Source organism: Ahaetulla prasina, chromosome 4 (genome assembly GCF_028640845.1).
Source record: "Ahaetulla prasina isolate Xishuangbanna chromosome 4, ASM2864084v1, whole genome shotgun sequence".
Classification (NCBI taxonomy): domain Eukaryota; kingdom Metazoa; phylum Chordata; class Lepidosauria; order Squamata; family Colubridae; genus Ahaetulla; species Ahaetulla prasina.
In genome coordinates this window covers 73,956,009-73,971,281 of record NC_080542.1, presented here as the reverse complement: position 1 = coordinate 73,971,281, position 15,273 = coordinate 73,956,009, and the positions used below count along the sequence as shown (strand labels likewise).

The window sequence follows — 15,273 nt, the reverse complement described above, 5'->3', positions numbered from 1 at the left end:
TGCTGGTTTTCCTAAAAAGAGATCTTCCATATCAGTAGGGGAAACAAGTGCCTACATTTTTATAGTTGGCATAATTTTAAAAGGACCTGTTGAAATGTTAAATAAGGTAAAAGTAAAGGTTCCCCTCGCACATATGTGCTAGTCATTGCTGACTCTAGAGGGCGGTGCTCATCTCCGTTTCAAAGCCGAAGAGCCAGCGCTGTCCGAAGATGTCTCCGTGGTCATGTGACCGGCATGACTCAACGCCAAAGGCACACGGAACACTGTTACCTTCCCACCAAAGGTGGTCCCTATTTTTTCTACTTGCATTTTTATGTGCTTTCGCAACTGCTAGGTTGGCAGAAGCTGGGACAAGTAACGGGAGCTCACCCCATTACACGTCATGTTATATGTACAAGGTGGATGTATTTTGTATAATTTAATTTCATCTTGGCATGTGTTTTATCACATACTTTTTTGTTTTGGGAGAAGGGCTTATCTTAAACTAGAGAGTAATTAAAGGAGAAATTAAATAAAACTGAAATCCAATATTTTAAAAATATTTCTTACAATAGGCAATTTTATAGACTAGGAACAGATTAGTATCTCATTTACCTAATGATGTGAAACCAATCTTCTGGTTTATAAAGCTTATTCCTTTTCTTAAACAATGAAATATGATGAAATTAATGCATGCCCTTTATGGCTTTGCTGTGTGGCATTTATCTCAGATTGAAAAATAAATTTAATTCAAGGGAATTTAAAGCTGCTGTTAACATGTGCTCCACAGTGCTGTATCTTGTTTCTTCATCTGTTTAAGGTGGACTGGATTTCAAACATTGGGGAGCAAGCCCTGGACATATGTGTTGTTTCATTTAATCAACTTGTTTCCAGCATATTTGTTCTTGGGGAAAGAAATTTTTTTTGCTTTAAGGATAATGGACAAATTCGGTTCATTAAAAAGCTTGACCACAGCCCAAGTTGCTTTCTTCCATACTCAGGTTTGTGAACAAAAGCAATGATTAGCATTGTTATAAAGCAGTTTTACAAGTTCTAATTCTAGCATATCAACCAAAATTATACAATTGTAATTATTTGTCTATAACAATACCTTTAACTTTCAGTGCTTTTTGAGTATATATAAATATGCTGTAAATTCATTACATTATAATTATAAATATGTGTTAACTTTGAACTATAGTAGTAGGCCTTGCTGTTATTTTATTAAAATGGATGGATGTCTGCATGTGAACATCAGATTCTTAAAATAGATTCAGAGATGTCATTCTAAATTTAACATTTGTAAACCAAATTAACACCTATGTCCAGAGGAATGGAATGTAAACCATGGAAGTTCTTTTTCTGGGGGAATAGTTAAGCTACTCTGGTAAAATATTAGTTGTTTGCATTTCCATGATAAGCACAAAATAAGTAGTATATGATTGTATGTCAGCTCTTCTTCCATTCCTTTGTGTCTCCAATAGGTTAATGGACGAATTCTTTTCTCTTTGTAAAACATAAATAACAACCAGAAGGAAAAAGGATAGCTGAATTTGTTCCCCTATTTATACATCATTCTCTATCTATCTCTATAATCTCTCTCTCTACCTCATCTCTTATCCCTATCTCATCTCTATCCGTAACCCATCCCATCCCATCCCATCCAATCCATGGTGGGATTCAAATAATTTAATAACCGGTTCTCTGCCTTAATGACTAACTGTGTAGGTGTGGCTGGGTAGGAGCCTGGCCAACTTGTCACTCACGTCAAGGGGCACTTCGACTCCCCTGATCCAGGGATGCTACAATGGTCATAAGTGTGAAAAACAGTCATGACACTTTTTTTCAGTGCCATTGTAACTTTGAATGGTCACTAAATGAACTGTTGTAAGTCAAGGATTACCTGTACAAAAATACAAAAAGCTTCTTTGCTTGCAAAAGATGCTCTAAATACCTATCATTAGATTAGAAATACCTGCAAGGTGGAGTTACAAATCAGGCAGGGTGCCAGAGCACCTTGAGGAATTAAAATAGTTAAAATGCAATTATAATTATAACTATCAGCAGCCAACTCTTGCTCATAAAGTGAAACCCTTTAGCAGAGAGGTCATTTAAGCTCTCCAAAAAAAGCACAGCCAGGAGAAGCAATCCTTAGATCCATTCGTATCACTTAAAGATACCAGCTGGTCTCACTCACTTCACAAGATATCCTAAGAAAATCATCCAGTTTTAAGGAAAGATCACATGCCCCGCAGAAAGGCAGTAAAAAATATCAGTGTCAGGCTTGCTTTCTGACTCTTGGAAGGACAACCCAAAAGGACAGTGCCAGAACCACTAAAGCAGGGAAGGAAGATGCCTGCCCCAGATAGAAAAAGAAACCATGAGGCAGGAAAAAATTCAAACACAATACAAATAATTAAATCACAACACTTTAAATCCTTTTAAAACTAAAACACAAATTCATTACCAGAGCTCACACCTCACTTGAGATAAGACTAACAACATAGAAAGCAATTAGCACTAGAATGTAGCAAAGGAGCAAACACAGTACCTGTTGCTTGTTAAACCTATTAACAGAACAAACAGACACAGGAACTAGCCAGCTTTCTGAATCCTGCTTCTTTTCAGGAACAGAGATTAACCTTTTCCCTTCCAAACAAAGCTGAATAGGGAAAATTATCCCATCAATAAACACAGGATTACCAAACACAGAATTAAACTTCACCAAAAACCAGTTTTAGACCAAAACTCAGAAAGGTTATGTAAAATCACGTTTGAATGTCAATCTTTCTAGCTAGCCAAGAAGCCTTGCTGAATGTCACTCATCTTGGTTCCTTGTCATTAAAAGCTTCTTTTCGGCAGCTCCGCTTCATTATTAAATTATTTCTTCAAAGTGCTGATCATTGCATCCCGGCTGGAAGAATTCCAACAGGGGAGCATTTCCTCCCAACATCAGTGTAAAAAGCTTAAAACAACCCTTCCCCTTAAGATAGTCAAATCCCAGCAAAGTACCTGCAAAGTGGGGGAAAAATCCTCCAGAGTCAGTAAGTCTGGACATACTCCAAGAACCTTTAGCTGTTAGAATGTAATAAGGATCTAACCCTGAGAGGCAGTTTCTGTAAGCAGGGCAATAAAGATTAGACTAGAAACAACACCAGAATGCCTTCCTTACAGGATTAACCCTGTAAAGTGGAAAAAATAACAAAAGGAGATTTCTTCCAACAACTGGTTCTCCAAACTGCTTAGAAAGTTAACAACGGGTTCTAGCGAATAGGTGTGAACTGGTAGAATCCCACCCCTGATCCCATCCCGTCCCATCCCATCCCATTCTATCTTACTATATCCTACCCTATCCATCTTATTTATTATTTACTTGGATGTACAAAATTCCTGATCACCTATAACAATTAAGTAAATTGTTAAAATGGAATACTAAAGCAGGCAATTTTTAAAAATAATTTTATTTATCATTTTTTCTTTAGCATCTATAGTGCTTGGTGAACAAAGTATTGTCTGGGTCAATATGTTTTACACACAGTAATAATAATAGTAATGTTTTTTTAGATATACATAATCATAATCTTTCAACTTCCAATATTTGTGTATACACAGTGGTTATGATGTATTCTATTCTATATCAGTATACATAATCCTATTTTGTCAATGTCTAACTTCTCTTTTCTATCTCTTAATAAAATAGCCACTCTATTAAGGCAGTATTCTTTATCTATCCATCATCTTTTGCCCTTTTTAGAATTTCAACTCTTATTGGTTTTTTGGTAAATCTTCCATGTTTCTCCCTTGGGATCTTGTAGCTCACATTTATTTAATTTTAATATTTTGTCTGCCACAACATCTATCGTTTATTGTTGAATCTCTGGGGTACCCATCCATAGTTCTTTCATCATTTTTAAGAGAACTTTCTTTTTATTCTCTTCTATATTTTGAGTTCTTAGAGTGTAATCTGTCTGTTCCATTTTAAGTGTTATTGCTATCTCTTCCATATCTTTCTCCATTTGTGTCATTTTTGACTTTATCTCTTCTTCTTTTTCCTCAGCTCCTTTGGTTTTTCCTCTATTTTCTGAATTTTTTGTTCATCTTTTATTAACATTTGCTGGGGTTTTTTTAAGTCTCACATTTTTATCCCTCATCAATTCCATCGTCTCCCTATGATTCCTTGTCATATCTTCTTGAATGCATTGAAACATCAATAATATTTCTTTATAAACCATATTTGTTTTTTCCTGTTGAAATATCTTATTCTCATTTAATGAGTTAATAGTAATTCAATATTCCACCAAGATTCCAATATCCCAATTGCTCCAAAGTACCAATGTTAATAGAATTTACACAGTCCCGAAATTGTTTCTCAAAATCCCCTAAATTTATAGTCCTTGGAGTTTTTCACTGTACATCCTCAAAGTTTAAAGTCTTGTTTAATTTTTCTTCTTTTCGCTTTGGAGAGTATCCTATCAAATAGTCTTAATAATCCAAATTGGTCCACCAAGTTTCCCAAATGTCTTTAACACACAAATATTCAATTTCAAAGATGCTTCTTGTTAATTTGTAATCCATCTTGCTTTAGAAATCTTCAAAAGACTCACTCAGCACTTCCAAGCCACTAGAACACCAGTAAATATGAAACCAAAATAAAAAGGCCTTCCAGGTTTTGTTTGCCTTTCACTATTTCCTCTATTCTCTTTATTTTTCTTATATTATCACTCATTGTCAAGGTCATTTCTAGTATAATATCTTCTTGTTCCAGTAGGTGGCATCCCCACTCAGGGTTCCAACATTAAACAGCTGACTGTCAGAAAAGAAATTTGAGGGGGAAAAAAAACCAAATTTCTTTTTATGATTTCTTCCAAAAATCAAACATTGTTATCCACAATTTAAGTCATTCTACATAGTACTACCAGTTCCAGCCCATGCTTTCTATATTTAAAAGCTTCAGAATCAAAAGTTTATTTCATTTTTGGGCGTAATTTTTCTCTGTGTATTAAAATCGCTGCTTCTTAGTTTTGGAGAATTTTTTTTAAAACAAATGCTTTCATTTGGGTTTAAGTCTCTAGTATAGAAGTTGAAAGTTGTCTCACCCAGTTTCAATCCTCTGTCCACAAACAGCTCCCGCTCATAATCTTCTTGTCCCAGTTGTCATAGCTTTGATCTTGCCAAAATGGCCATCTTCTCAGCTGCTGATCTGGAGGGTTTCTTTGGATCAAATAAGGAAATTGCTGTTTCCTCTTGATCTACAAAGCGTCCTCCTTTCTTCACCACCCCTCCAGGGTGGCTTTGACCCCATAGGGTCTCCTGGCAGATGGGTATCAGCTGGGTTTTGTGAAGCTCTGCGGAGCTCCGCTATCCCATATCCGTACTGCGATGACGCCAACCGGTGAATCCAAGTGGGCCATTTTTAAAGGATTATTATAAATAAGGTGGGGTTGTATTTCTTTATGATGTTCTACATTTCTTTTAGTAATATGGTAGTAATTGTTTAATTGAAACTGAGAAATTATATGTTTTTATTACAAAAATTGTAACATATCTCATTGCTCCAAACTTTTTGTTACATACATATTTTACTATTCCTTTCTAGTTTATTATCTGAGAGTAAAATAGCCTCACAAAATTTGATCTTACTTGCAAAAATATAGTCTAGACATTTCTAGGAGTTATCCTTATTTGTACATTTATTTCACATATATTGGTGTAATCTATAAGAACATCTCTTAAAGGAAGAAAAATAGTTAAAAGAATTTGAACCTAACATCTTTTGCAAACTCCTTACTTATGTTGTAGTGTCTGGGACTGCTGTAAACACACTGATTGGAAATCACAACAGCATCCTACATATTTATCAAGACGTGACTCTAAAATGGGCAACTCAGCTTCCACATATTCCTGTGGCAGCACAACTGGGGAAATTACTGTAAGTAGTCTTAGCATAATTTTAGCTTAGAATTATGTGTGTCTGTGTGTGTATTTCCTAGAATAAAATCTGATTTTAATTTAATTGTCCTTGATTGGTTTGTTGTCAGCTGTACTGCTTGTTCAGATGAATTATAATAGGAGAAGTAATAAATTTGTTACTATTTGAATTATACATGTCATGTATAATTTATATATAACTGAATTTCTTTCAGTTCAATTAATTTATTGAAACAATTTTATTACAATGTACGTTTTAATGTTGTTAATAATACTGATAACCATAATGTATTTTTGTTCTGTTCTGTTCTGTTCTGTTCTGTTCTATTCTATTCTATTCTATTCTACTCTACTCTACTCTACTCTACTCTACTCTACTCTACTCTACTCTACTCTATTTTTCAAGGAATTAAAAGTAGTACACATTGTATTCCTTTTTCTGATATTTTTCTTATAGCAATAATTCTGGAGGCTGGTAGGATTGAGAGTAATGAGGTCTTCCATAGCTGAGGATGGAGTTGAACATGTATCTCTCCAGTCATTCCAACACCTTAGTGTTAATCAACATTGTTGACCAAATATTTTTGCATGCTTTGGGAAATATTTTTTTATTAGTTATCTAGCTGAACATATCAGTGCCCCCACTCATATAAAACACTTTTTGAATGGATTCATTTTATTATTATTGTGGAAAAGTAATTGTAATCTAATTTTTGATGTATTGAATATAGTCTACATTTGCTTTTATATATTTACAGTTTTATTTAGCATGGATGGTAGCATCTTTGAAAAAGTATATTCCTTGGTTGAAAAATATTAACTTAGAATATCTAGCTAAGGGACAATGTGTAGGTGTATCAATCACTTGACTTCTTTTTTTTCCTACTGTGAATTCATTGTGAGTTGTCATTTTTTTATAATGGTCCTCGTTTTGTTACACCTTTTGATTGCTGACTGTCTCATAACTGAATAAGGACTACAAGTATATTTATTTCACTCACACAAACACATACAACTTCATTTAAAAAAAACCAAACCCTCTTGAGGGAACAAATACTTTTCTTTCCTAGCTTTCACACAGATAAATTAGCAGCAATTTCTAGAAAATGTCAGAAAATCTTAAATCTTTTATGCGGTGTAAAATTTATCCCTTCATTATTATTTTCAGGAGCTTAAGCAAGGATGTTAATTGAGTGGAGTGATAGATGGTCTCGAAACAAGATAGGACCTGAGTGTGTAGAAATATTTGGTGCCAAAATCTTTTTAATTCAATACTTCAAACTAGGAAATAGGACAAACTAGGAAATAAATAGGAAATAAAAAATGTGGAGGTTAACTATTTAAAATCATAATTAGTAGCTGAAGTGAAATGAGTTTGACTCCTTTTTGCAAATGAATTTTCTTGGAGAAAACTATAATAGCCATTAGCCCCCAGAGAAATATTCAGAATAAATAAAATAGTAGTTGCAAACCAAGGATGAGGGTCTCCAGCTTTTTTATTAAGAGTTGTAACATTATTAAATTTTATATATTGTAGTTATTACAACAACATAACTTTAGTTTGAGAAAGGAGTATTTATTAATATATCAAAATGAGTGGCCAAAAGCAGAAAAATATTCAAACATGATACAGATTTCTTTCCTAAAGCATCCAAATAAGTGGATAATAATTGTGGGGAAGCATTTTAAATTTATTTCAATATGTCTTCTTTGTATGTTTATACTATTTTAAGAAAATAAGTATTTTTAACTGAATAGTAATTAGAGTTGTTTTTGTATTGTTACAATATAATAATCTATTTTTTTTTCCTTTGCAGAAATTTGAAAGGTGTGATTGTTACACTGAGTGATAGTGGCTATCTACAATGTTCTTACCTTGGTACTGATCCTTCTTTATTTCAAGCTCCTAAAGTTGAAGCTAGGAATATTAATTATGCAGAATATGATGCAGAAATGAATAAACTCCAGAAAATCATTAAAGACGCCAGGAAAATTAAAGGTAATTTTCATTTGTTCTTAATATTTTAAATAGTGAAGGTAGTGTAAATGGTTGTGTTTTGCAGTCTTAGTCATATTCTTCAAATGTGCCTACTTTCAGATAAAAAGAGTTGAAACTGAAAAGATGGGAATAGGTTTGCAACTTTCAGCCAAGCTATATTCACCTCTCTTTTAGGCCAGGAGTCCCCAATTCCTGGGCCGTGGCCCACAACCAAATGAAACAGCAGCGCTTGCACCACTTGCCTACCACTCACAAAGAAGTATCACCTCTACCCTGCCCACCCCCTGCTGTGCCATTAAACTAGAATGGTTAGGGACTGCTGTTTTAGGCGACTAGGATATTATATGTGTCATGAATATATGGGACTTAACCTTAATTGAAGTTCCACGTCTTGTAAATGTATACGATTAGTCTGGATTATTTTTATTGGGATAATTAGCTAAATTTGCTAATTCCTTAAATCTTTTAGATATCCTGCCTAAGTCTGAAAAAAGTGAAGATTTTGTACTTGGTGTGACGGTCTTGCCTGATCTGGATTCAGTTTCTGTATGTAAATTTGAATGCTGAATTTAGATATAACAATTACAACAGTGCTTCTTAAATCTGGGTAAAAGTTGTTTTACTTTGAATACTTACACAGAAATCCATTACTCAATCACAACAGGGACATTTCAATTTACTTAAAGTGCTTTACATATGTTGGGCAAAAAGAACTTTCTGATAAGCAGTTTTGGATAATGAAAGAAAAAGTTTGAGAAGCACTGAATTACAGGTTTCAAAAACATGTTATTTAGATATAAATATTTGTATAAGTATTTAATTTGTCTATATGAACTCATTTGTGTATAGAATTAACTGTGCCTTTCGATTTGTATCTATCTAGTGACACACATTCTTAAAGCAGAACAGTTTCTATTTAGATGTTTAAGATCAAAATACATTTAATGCAGCTGCAGTCCCAAAGTGGGTAGTCCTGCTTTGTTTGTGATGCCTTTATTACTGAATGGATCTGTTTTCTCCATCCAATGAAGTCTGGATAAAAATATTGAAAAAAAGCAAGTAGTTGTAGATGGAATTATACTTTCTTGAGACAACAGACAGGTGGTGTTTGGGACTTGTCCCATCTTCGGCTACATAGGGCAGGGGAGAGGTTTTTTAATTTGTTCAACAGTGGCAAAAATATTACAATAGAAATCAGCAATAGCAAAACTAAAATTCTGATTTTTGCAAAGAGATCTAAACAGCATGCTTGGAGAGTAAATGGCCAGAATATTGAACAAGTAAAAATCATTAAATATTTAGGCATGACTTTTCACAGCTATACTAAATGCAATGCACTTCAAAACGGTGACATACAAAATGCTAAAAAAGCAAAAACCAGTGGTCACAATCCAATAACTTTTATTTCACCAGAGAATCAGCAGTACTGAAAATATTTTCAGCTAAGGCTTGGCTTACACACATCCCTGGTGCCCAGAATTATTCCTCCTTTACCCTTTTTGAAAGGATTCATCCAAATTTCTAAGAACTATACTCCAAATATCCCTATGCATTCCAAATGTGGTATTAAGGAGGGAGGCAGAGATCTCTAAGATCAAAACAGATGCATTGACTTGCATCATACCACACTGTCTGAAATTACTGTTGTTTTCCCCAATTGTGAGCTCTTTCCTTATAGAAAATAATTGCAAATCAACATGGATTAGGACTATTTCACAAAAACTCCCAACATCTAGACCAGAGGTGTCAAACTCGATTTCATTGAGGTCCACATCAGGTTTTGTGACCAGGCCCAAGTAGGTAGTAAGAAATTCAGTCCATGAAAAAGCAAACAAACTTTATTTGAACAGCTGGGAATTACTTCATTCCCAGTGTCGTTCAACTCAAAGTAAAACAAATGCTTCCCAACACAAATTCCTTAGTTATCTCGCAAACCTTGGTCCAATTAGGCAAACTTCCAGAAACCACAAAAAGATGTAGACGAAGCAGAAGACGCAGCTACAACGTTGTTTTCTGGCAAAGCTCAAACGCCAGTGCTGGTCTGTTTTAAGCCTTTTTTTTAATTAGAAAAGTTTTACAAAAATGTTGACAAACATTTCCCCCCCCTCTCCCCTCCCCCCTCTCCTTTCCCCCCTCCCATGCACCCTTCCCCCCACCCCGGAACTTTCCAGAGCAAAATACAGGGTATTACATATAACAATCATAAGTTAAAATACACTAATTAATCATAAACTCCCATCCCTCCTTTGGAACCTTAACTCCCCTTTTCCATAAAAAACCAAAAAAAATTTACTAATACAATGCATTCGCTCCATCATTCATAGACTATTTGATACTTCTTGTTCTGTCCTCCTTCGCCTCCATCCGAGGGATGGCTTAATTAGCCGGCACTATCAGCTCTGGCAGCAGAATAGCAAACGTCTGCCAAGTTCTCTGATATCTCCCTCGACGCTGGTGAGTCACTTCAGCTCTCAGTTAATCAGTTGATTTGCCGGCTACAAAGAGACACAGCAGTGCTCACTGCCTTTATATCCTGTGGAGTGTGGCTCTATGACTCAGCACTTCCTAGGCCTGCCCCACCCCTGCTTCTGTTGTTCCCTCCTCTCCTGCCTACGAAACCTAGGATCCAACCAAGTCTGATTGCTATCAGCTGGGTCTGAAGGCATGGCCTGTGGGGGGGAAAGAGTCAGGGGACGGAGGCTTCATTGTCTCTTCCACCTGGCCTGCTTCTGGCTCCTGGAGCTGAGCCAGGAAAGCAGGTGCTCCCGAGGTAAGTCCTGACGGCCCTTCCCCCTCACTTTCCAAGTCACTTTCTGGCAGCAGGCCCGGCTCCAAGTCACTTTCTGGCAGCAAGCCTGGCTCGGGGGGCGGAGACACAACACTTCTCGATCTGATATTTGTTTTGAATATAGTCAATCCACCTTCTCCATTCCAGTGTATATCTTTCTTGTGAATAGTCTTTCAAATACGCTGAGATTTTTGCCATTTCCGCTAAGTTTGATACTTTTAATGTCCATTCTTCAATTGTAGGCAAATATTCCTTCTTCCAATATTGCGCAACCAGTAGTCTTGCTGCTGATATTAAGTTTAAAATCAATTTAGTCTCTATTACTGTACAGTCCGTAATTATACCCAATAGAAACAATTGTGGAGTAAACGTTATCTTCTTTTTCAAAATATTTTGCATAATCCACCAAATTTTTATCCAAAATGCTTTGATTTTTTTACAAGTCCACCATATATGATAATAAGTAGCATCATCACAATCACATCTCCAACATTTAGCTTGCATATTCAGATACATACATGCCAATTTTTTAGGATCTAAATACCATCTATAAAACATCTTATAAAAAATTTCTCTTAAACTCTGTGCTTGTGTAAATTTAACATTTCTAACCCAAATTTTTTCCCACGTTTCCATCATTATAGGTTGCTGAATATTTTGTGCCCAGGTCTGTTTTAAGCCTTATGGGAGGGGCCAATCATCTCCTGGCTCTGCTCCCGAGTTGTCCTCTCTGCTTGAGCTGCTCTTGCCTTCTGGCAGCTCTTCTCACGTGTGCATTAGGAACAGGCTCCTCCTGTTCCTCTGCCTCACTACTATTAGTCTCTGGAGGCTATGGAGGCCGTACCTCACTTCCCGATGGCCCTGGCCTCACCTCAGTGTCATCGCTGTCCAACTCCATTGTCAGCTCTGTAGGCTGCTGATGGACCACAACATCAGGGTTGTGTTTGACGTTGGGGAGAACAGGGGGGCATGGCCAGGATGGGTGTGGCCTGCTCAATGTCATTCATGTCAGCACCTATGGTGGCCCAAGTGCTTTGCCAGTGAAAATGGCCTCCTGAGCTCCGTTTTCAACTGCAATGGCCTCCTGCAACCCTCTGACAGCAAAAACGGAGCTTGGGAGGGCCGCATGTGGCCCTCATGAGTTCCGTTTTTTGCTGCAATGGCCTCCTATAACCCTTTGCCAGCAAAAGCTGAGCTTGGGAGGGCTGCATGTAGCCTTCCCAAGTTCCATTTTTGCTGGCAGAGAGACCACAGGATGGTCTTTTGCTGTTTCTAGGGTAGCCCAACAAGCCAGATCTAAGCACCCGGCAAGCCAGATCGGCCTCCAGGCCTTGATTTTGACACCCCTGATCTAGTCCTTTCAAAGGAAGAGTTCCTACTGATGGGCTATGGATATGCACTCAACATATTTAAACAACAATTGGAAGTCCTACAGAACCTACCTGTTCTACCGAAGATTGTTTTCTTGAGCAGTCATATCCCCTTCCATAAACCAGTGAGATAACTCTTTCTGAATTGAAGGGGGTACTACCTTTAATCTTTATAATGCCCTTCCTATAGTAGTTCTGGAGGACCAATCCAAAATATTTCCCACACATGAGCTGAGATTGAGCCTCTGTGGATAAGTTGCCATTGAAACCCCAGCTAATATACTGTACCTATATAAGGATTCATGGACTCATTTTATAACTACCCTGGTAAAATATCTGGAAAATTCTGATCTCTTTTATCTACTGCTGTTGCTGTCGGATCAGTATAAAACAATCGTTGAACATAGCTATATTCTGGTATATTATCTGTAAAATTAGGCAGAATTTGGCAGAAAACCCGTCAATAATCTCACCATAACTGTAATGTGGGTACTAGATCTTGTTCTATTCTGTTTCATTTCATTTTAATGTTTTAATTTTTAATTCTGGCTTGTGACCATAGTAAACATTTGATTGATTGATATATTCAGTTCAAATATTCTGTTCAAATGGCAAGTTGATAAAGAGACAATGGACAAACTTTTACAATGGTAAAAGTTCCTGAAACCTTTTGAATTTTCAACATTTCTGCATAAATATAACATAAAATGTGATCTGTTCTTTCTATAAATCCTAAACCTAGATAAAGAGAACTCAATTAAACAAATGAAACAAAATGATGATGTTGATAGGAGAAACCCTTCCATACTTCCACCTCTCACAATACTAGACAACACAGTATCAACAGTAGAAACCTTTAAATTTCTAGGTTCTATCATATCGCAAGATCTAAAATGGACAGCCAACATCAAAAACATCATTAAAAAAGGACAACAAAGAATGTTCTTTCTGCGCCAACTCAGTAAGCTCAAACTGCCCAAGGAGCTGCTGATTCAGTTCTACAGAGGAATTATTGAGTCTGTCATTTGCATCTCTATAACTGTCCGGTTTGGTTCTGCAACCCAACAAGAAAAACACAGACTTCAGAGGATAATTAGAACTGCAGAAAAAATAATTGCTACCAACCTGCCTTCCATTGAGGACTTGTATACTGCATGAATCAAGAAGAGGGCCGTGAAAATATTTACAGACCCCTCGCATCCTGGATATAAACTGTTTCAACTCCTACCCTCAAAACGACGCTATAGAGCACTGCACACCAGAACAACTAGACACAAGAACAGTTTTTTCCCAAAGGCCATCACTCTGCTAAACAAATAATTCCATCAACATTGACAATATTTCATTGTCAATGTTCCAAGTGATACCATTGAAATTAGGAAAAATATTTTTTCAAGAATTAAACAAATTAATCTCTAAATTTATATGGCAAAGGAAAAAGCCCAGGATTAAATTGAAACTACTCCAAGATAAAAAGGATAGAGGAGGTGTGGCGTTACACAGAATGGGAAATTTATCATCAAGCTGATAAGTCTGCTTAAAAGATTGGATGGAGGTGAAAACCAGGAGTGCTAACAATAGAAGGACACGATCTACAAGTAGGGTGGCATGCATTCCTTGGGATGAGAAGTATAAAACACATAAATATTTTCAAACACACTGGATCAGGAATGCACTGATTTGGAAAAAGATAAAACAAAAACATTATACAAGAATCCCAGTGTGGTTATCACCAACAGAAGCATTGATATATCCAAATTTACTGGAGAAAAATAAGATAATTAGATATAAGGAATTGATAAATGACCAAGGAGAGTTGAAAAAGAAACAGGAACTAGAACAAGATATGGATAGGGTGATAGATTGGTGGACATTCACACAAATTCAATCTAAAGTCGTAAGAGATTTAAAAAAGGTATGAGATATTAAAAGAGCCACAAGAATTGGATAAAATCATTTATGGAACAGAAATAAAATTAATTAGCAATATATATATATAAATATCTACTTAGATATAAAATAGAAGAGCTAGTTAAGGATACCATGATTACATGGGCAAATTTTTTTGGCTACAATGTAGAATTGGAGAAATGGGAAAAATTATGGGAAATAAATATTAAATTGACACTATCAACGGCTTACAAGAAAAACCAGCTAAAAATGTTTTATAGATGGTATTTTACACCACTACGGCTAGCTAAAATGTTTCCTAATAATTCGTCAAACTGCTGGAAGTGCAAAAAAACGCCTGGAACATATTATCACCTATAGTGATCATGTCCTAAGGTGAAAAAATTTTGGTCCAGAATCAGAAACTGGACAGAAGAGATAAGTGGACCTAAGGTGGACTTGAAACTAGAGACGTTCTGACCTGGGATATTAACCAGAACTTACAGCAAAGACATTCAGTATTTGATATTACACATAATTACGGCAGCAAGGATTGCCTATGCACAGTTCTGGAAAAATGAAAAGATACCAACAGAAGAAGAAACAATCAAGAAAATTCTGGACTGCAGAGATGGATAAATTAATGAAAGAAATAAAGGAAAAGGAAGAGACAGAATATTATCAAATATGGACCAAATGCTACAAGTGGTTGGAGAATAGGAAAACTAAATAGAAATAAAGGATGGAGAAGAGAAGATAACAAATGTGTAAAATACTGTAATAAATGAAACTAGATGCAAAGGGATGATAAAGTCAAAGATAGTAAAAAAGAAGGAAAAAGAGAATGTATTAAGCAGAAAGTTGAAGGAACAAAACCGTCATGTAAAAAGAAAACACAGATTATGTGTTCATGTTATATATGTTTGTGTTGTGTTGTGTCATAAATAATGTGACACAACACAACACTAATAAAATAAAATCAATAAAATCAATAAAAACTTTAAAAAAAAAGACCATGTGGATAAGCCAGAAGGCTATTGAAAGAAAGGTCTATGAATGATGAGATGTTTTTGGCTTGAAAGAAAAGCAGCATGTTTAGCAAAAGACAATCTCTCTCTCTCTCTCTCTCTCTCTCCCTCCCTCTGTCTCCCTCCGATTTCTCCTCCAGGCCCTGACACTTCTCTAGTTTCTCATACTCCTTCTTCCTCATGTTGCTATCATTTGGCATCGTTACATCTATCACCACTGTTGTCTTCTGTTCTTTGTCTACTATCTCAATCAGGTTGATTGACCAGCATCCATAGCAGTGGTTTTGACAC

At 36.0% G+C, this 15,273-nt stretch overlaps 1 protein-coding gene across 13 annotated transcripts in view; it reads left to right on the top strand.

Moving 5' to 3' along the window:
• BBS9 (Bardet-Biedl syndrome 9) overlaps nucleotides 1–15,273 on the top strand; it is a 531,293-nt gene that overhangs the window by 85,743 nt on the left and 430,277 nt on the right. For all 13 annotated transcript variants that reach the window (XR_009155158.1, XR_009155160.1, XR_009155159.1 and 10 more), the window contains exons 8-11: nucleotides 800–980; nucleotides 5,779–5,908; nucleotides 7,725–7,906; nucleotides 8,376–8,452. Coding sequence is in view for 8 of the 13 variants with exons in the window: in XM_058183859.1 (XP_058039842.1) it covers nucleotides 800–980; nucleotides 5,779–5,908; nucleotides 7,725–7,906; nucleotides 8,376–8,452 (570 nt within the window). In the remaining 5 variants the exon portion in view is untranslated. The remainder of the gene's footprint in view (nucleotides 1–799; nucleotides 981–5,778; nucleotides 5,909–7,724; nucleotides 7,907–8,375; nucleotides 8,453–15,273) is intronic.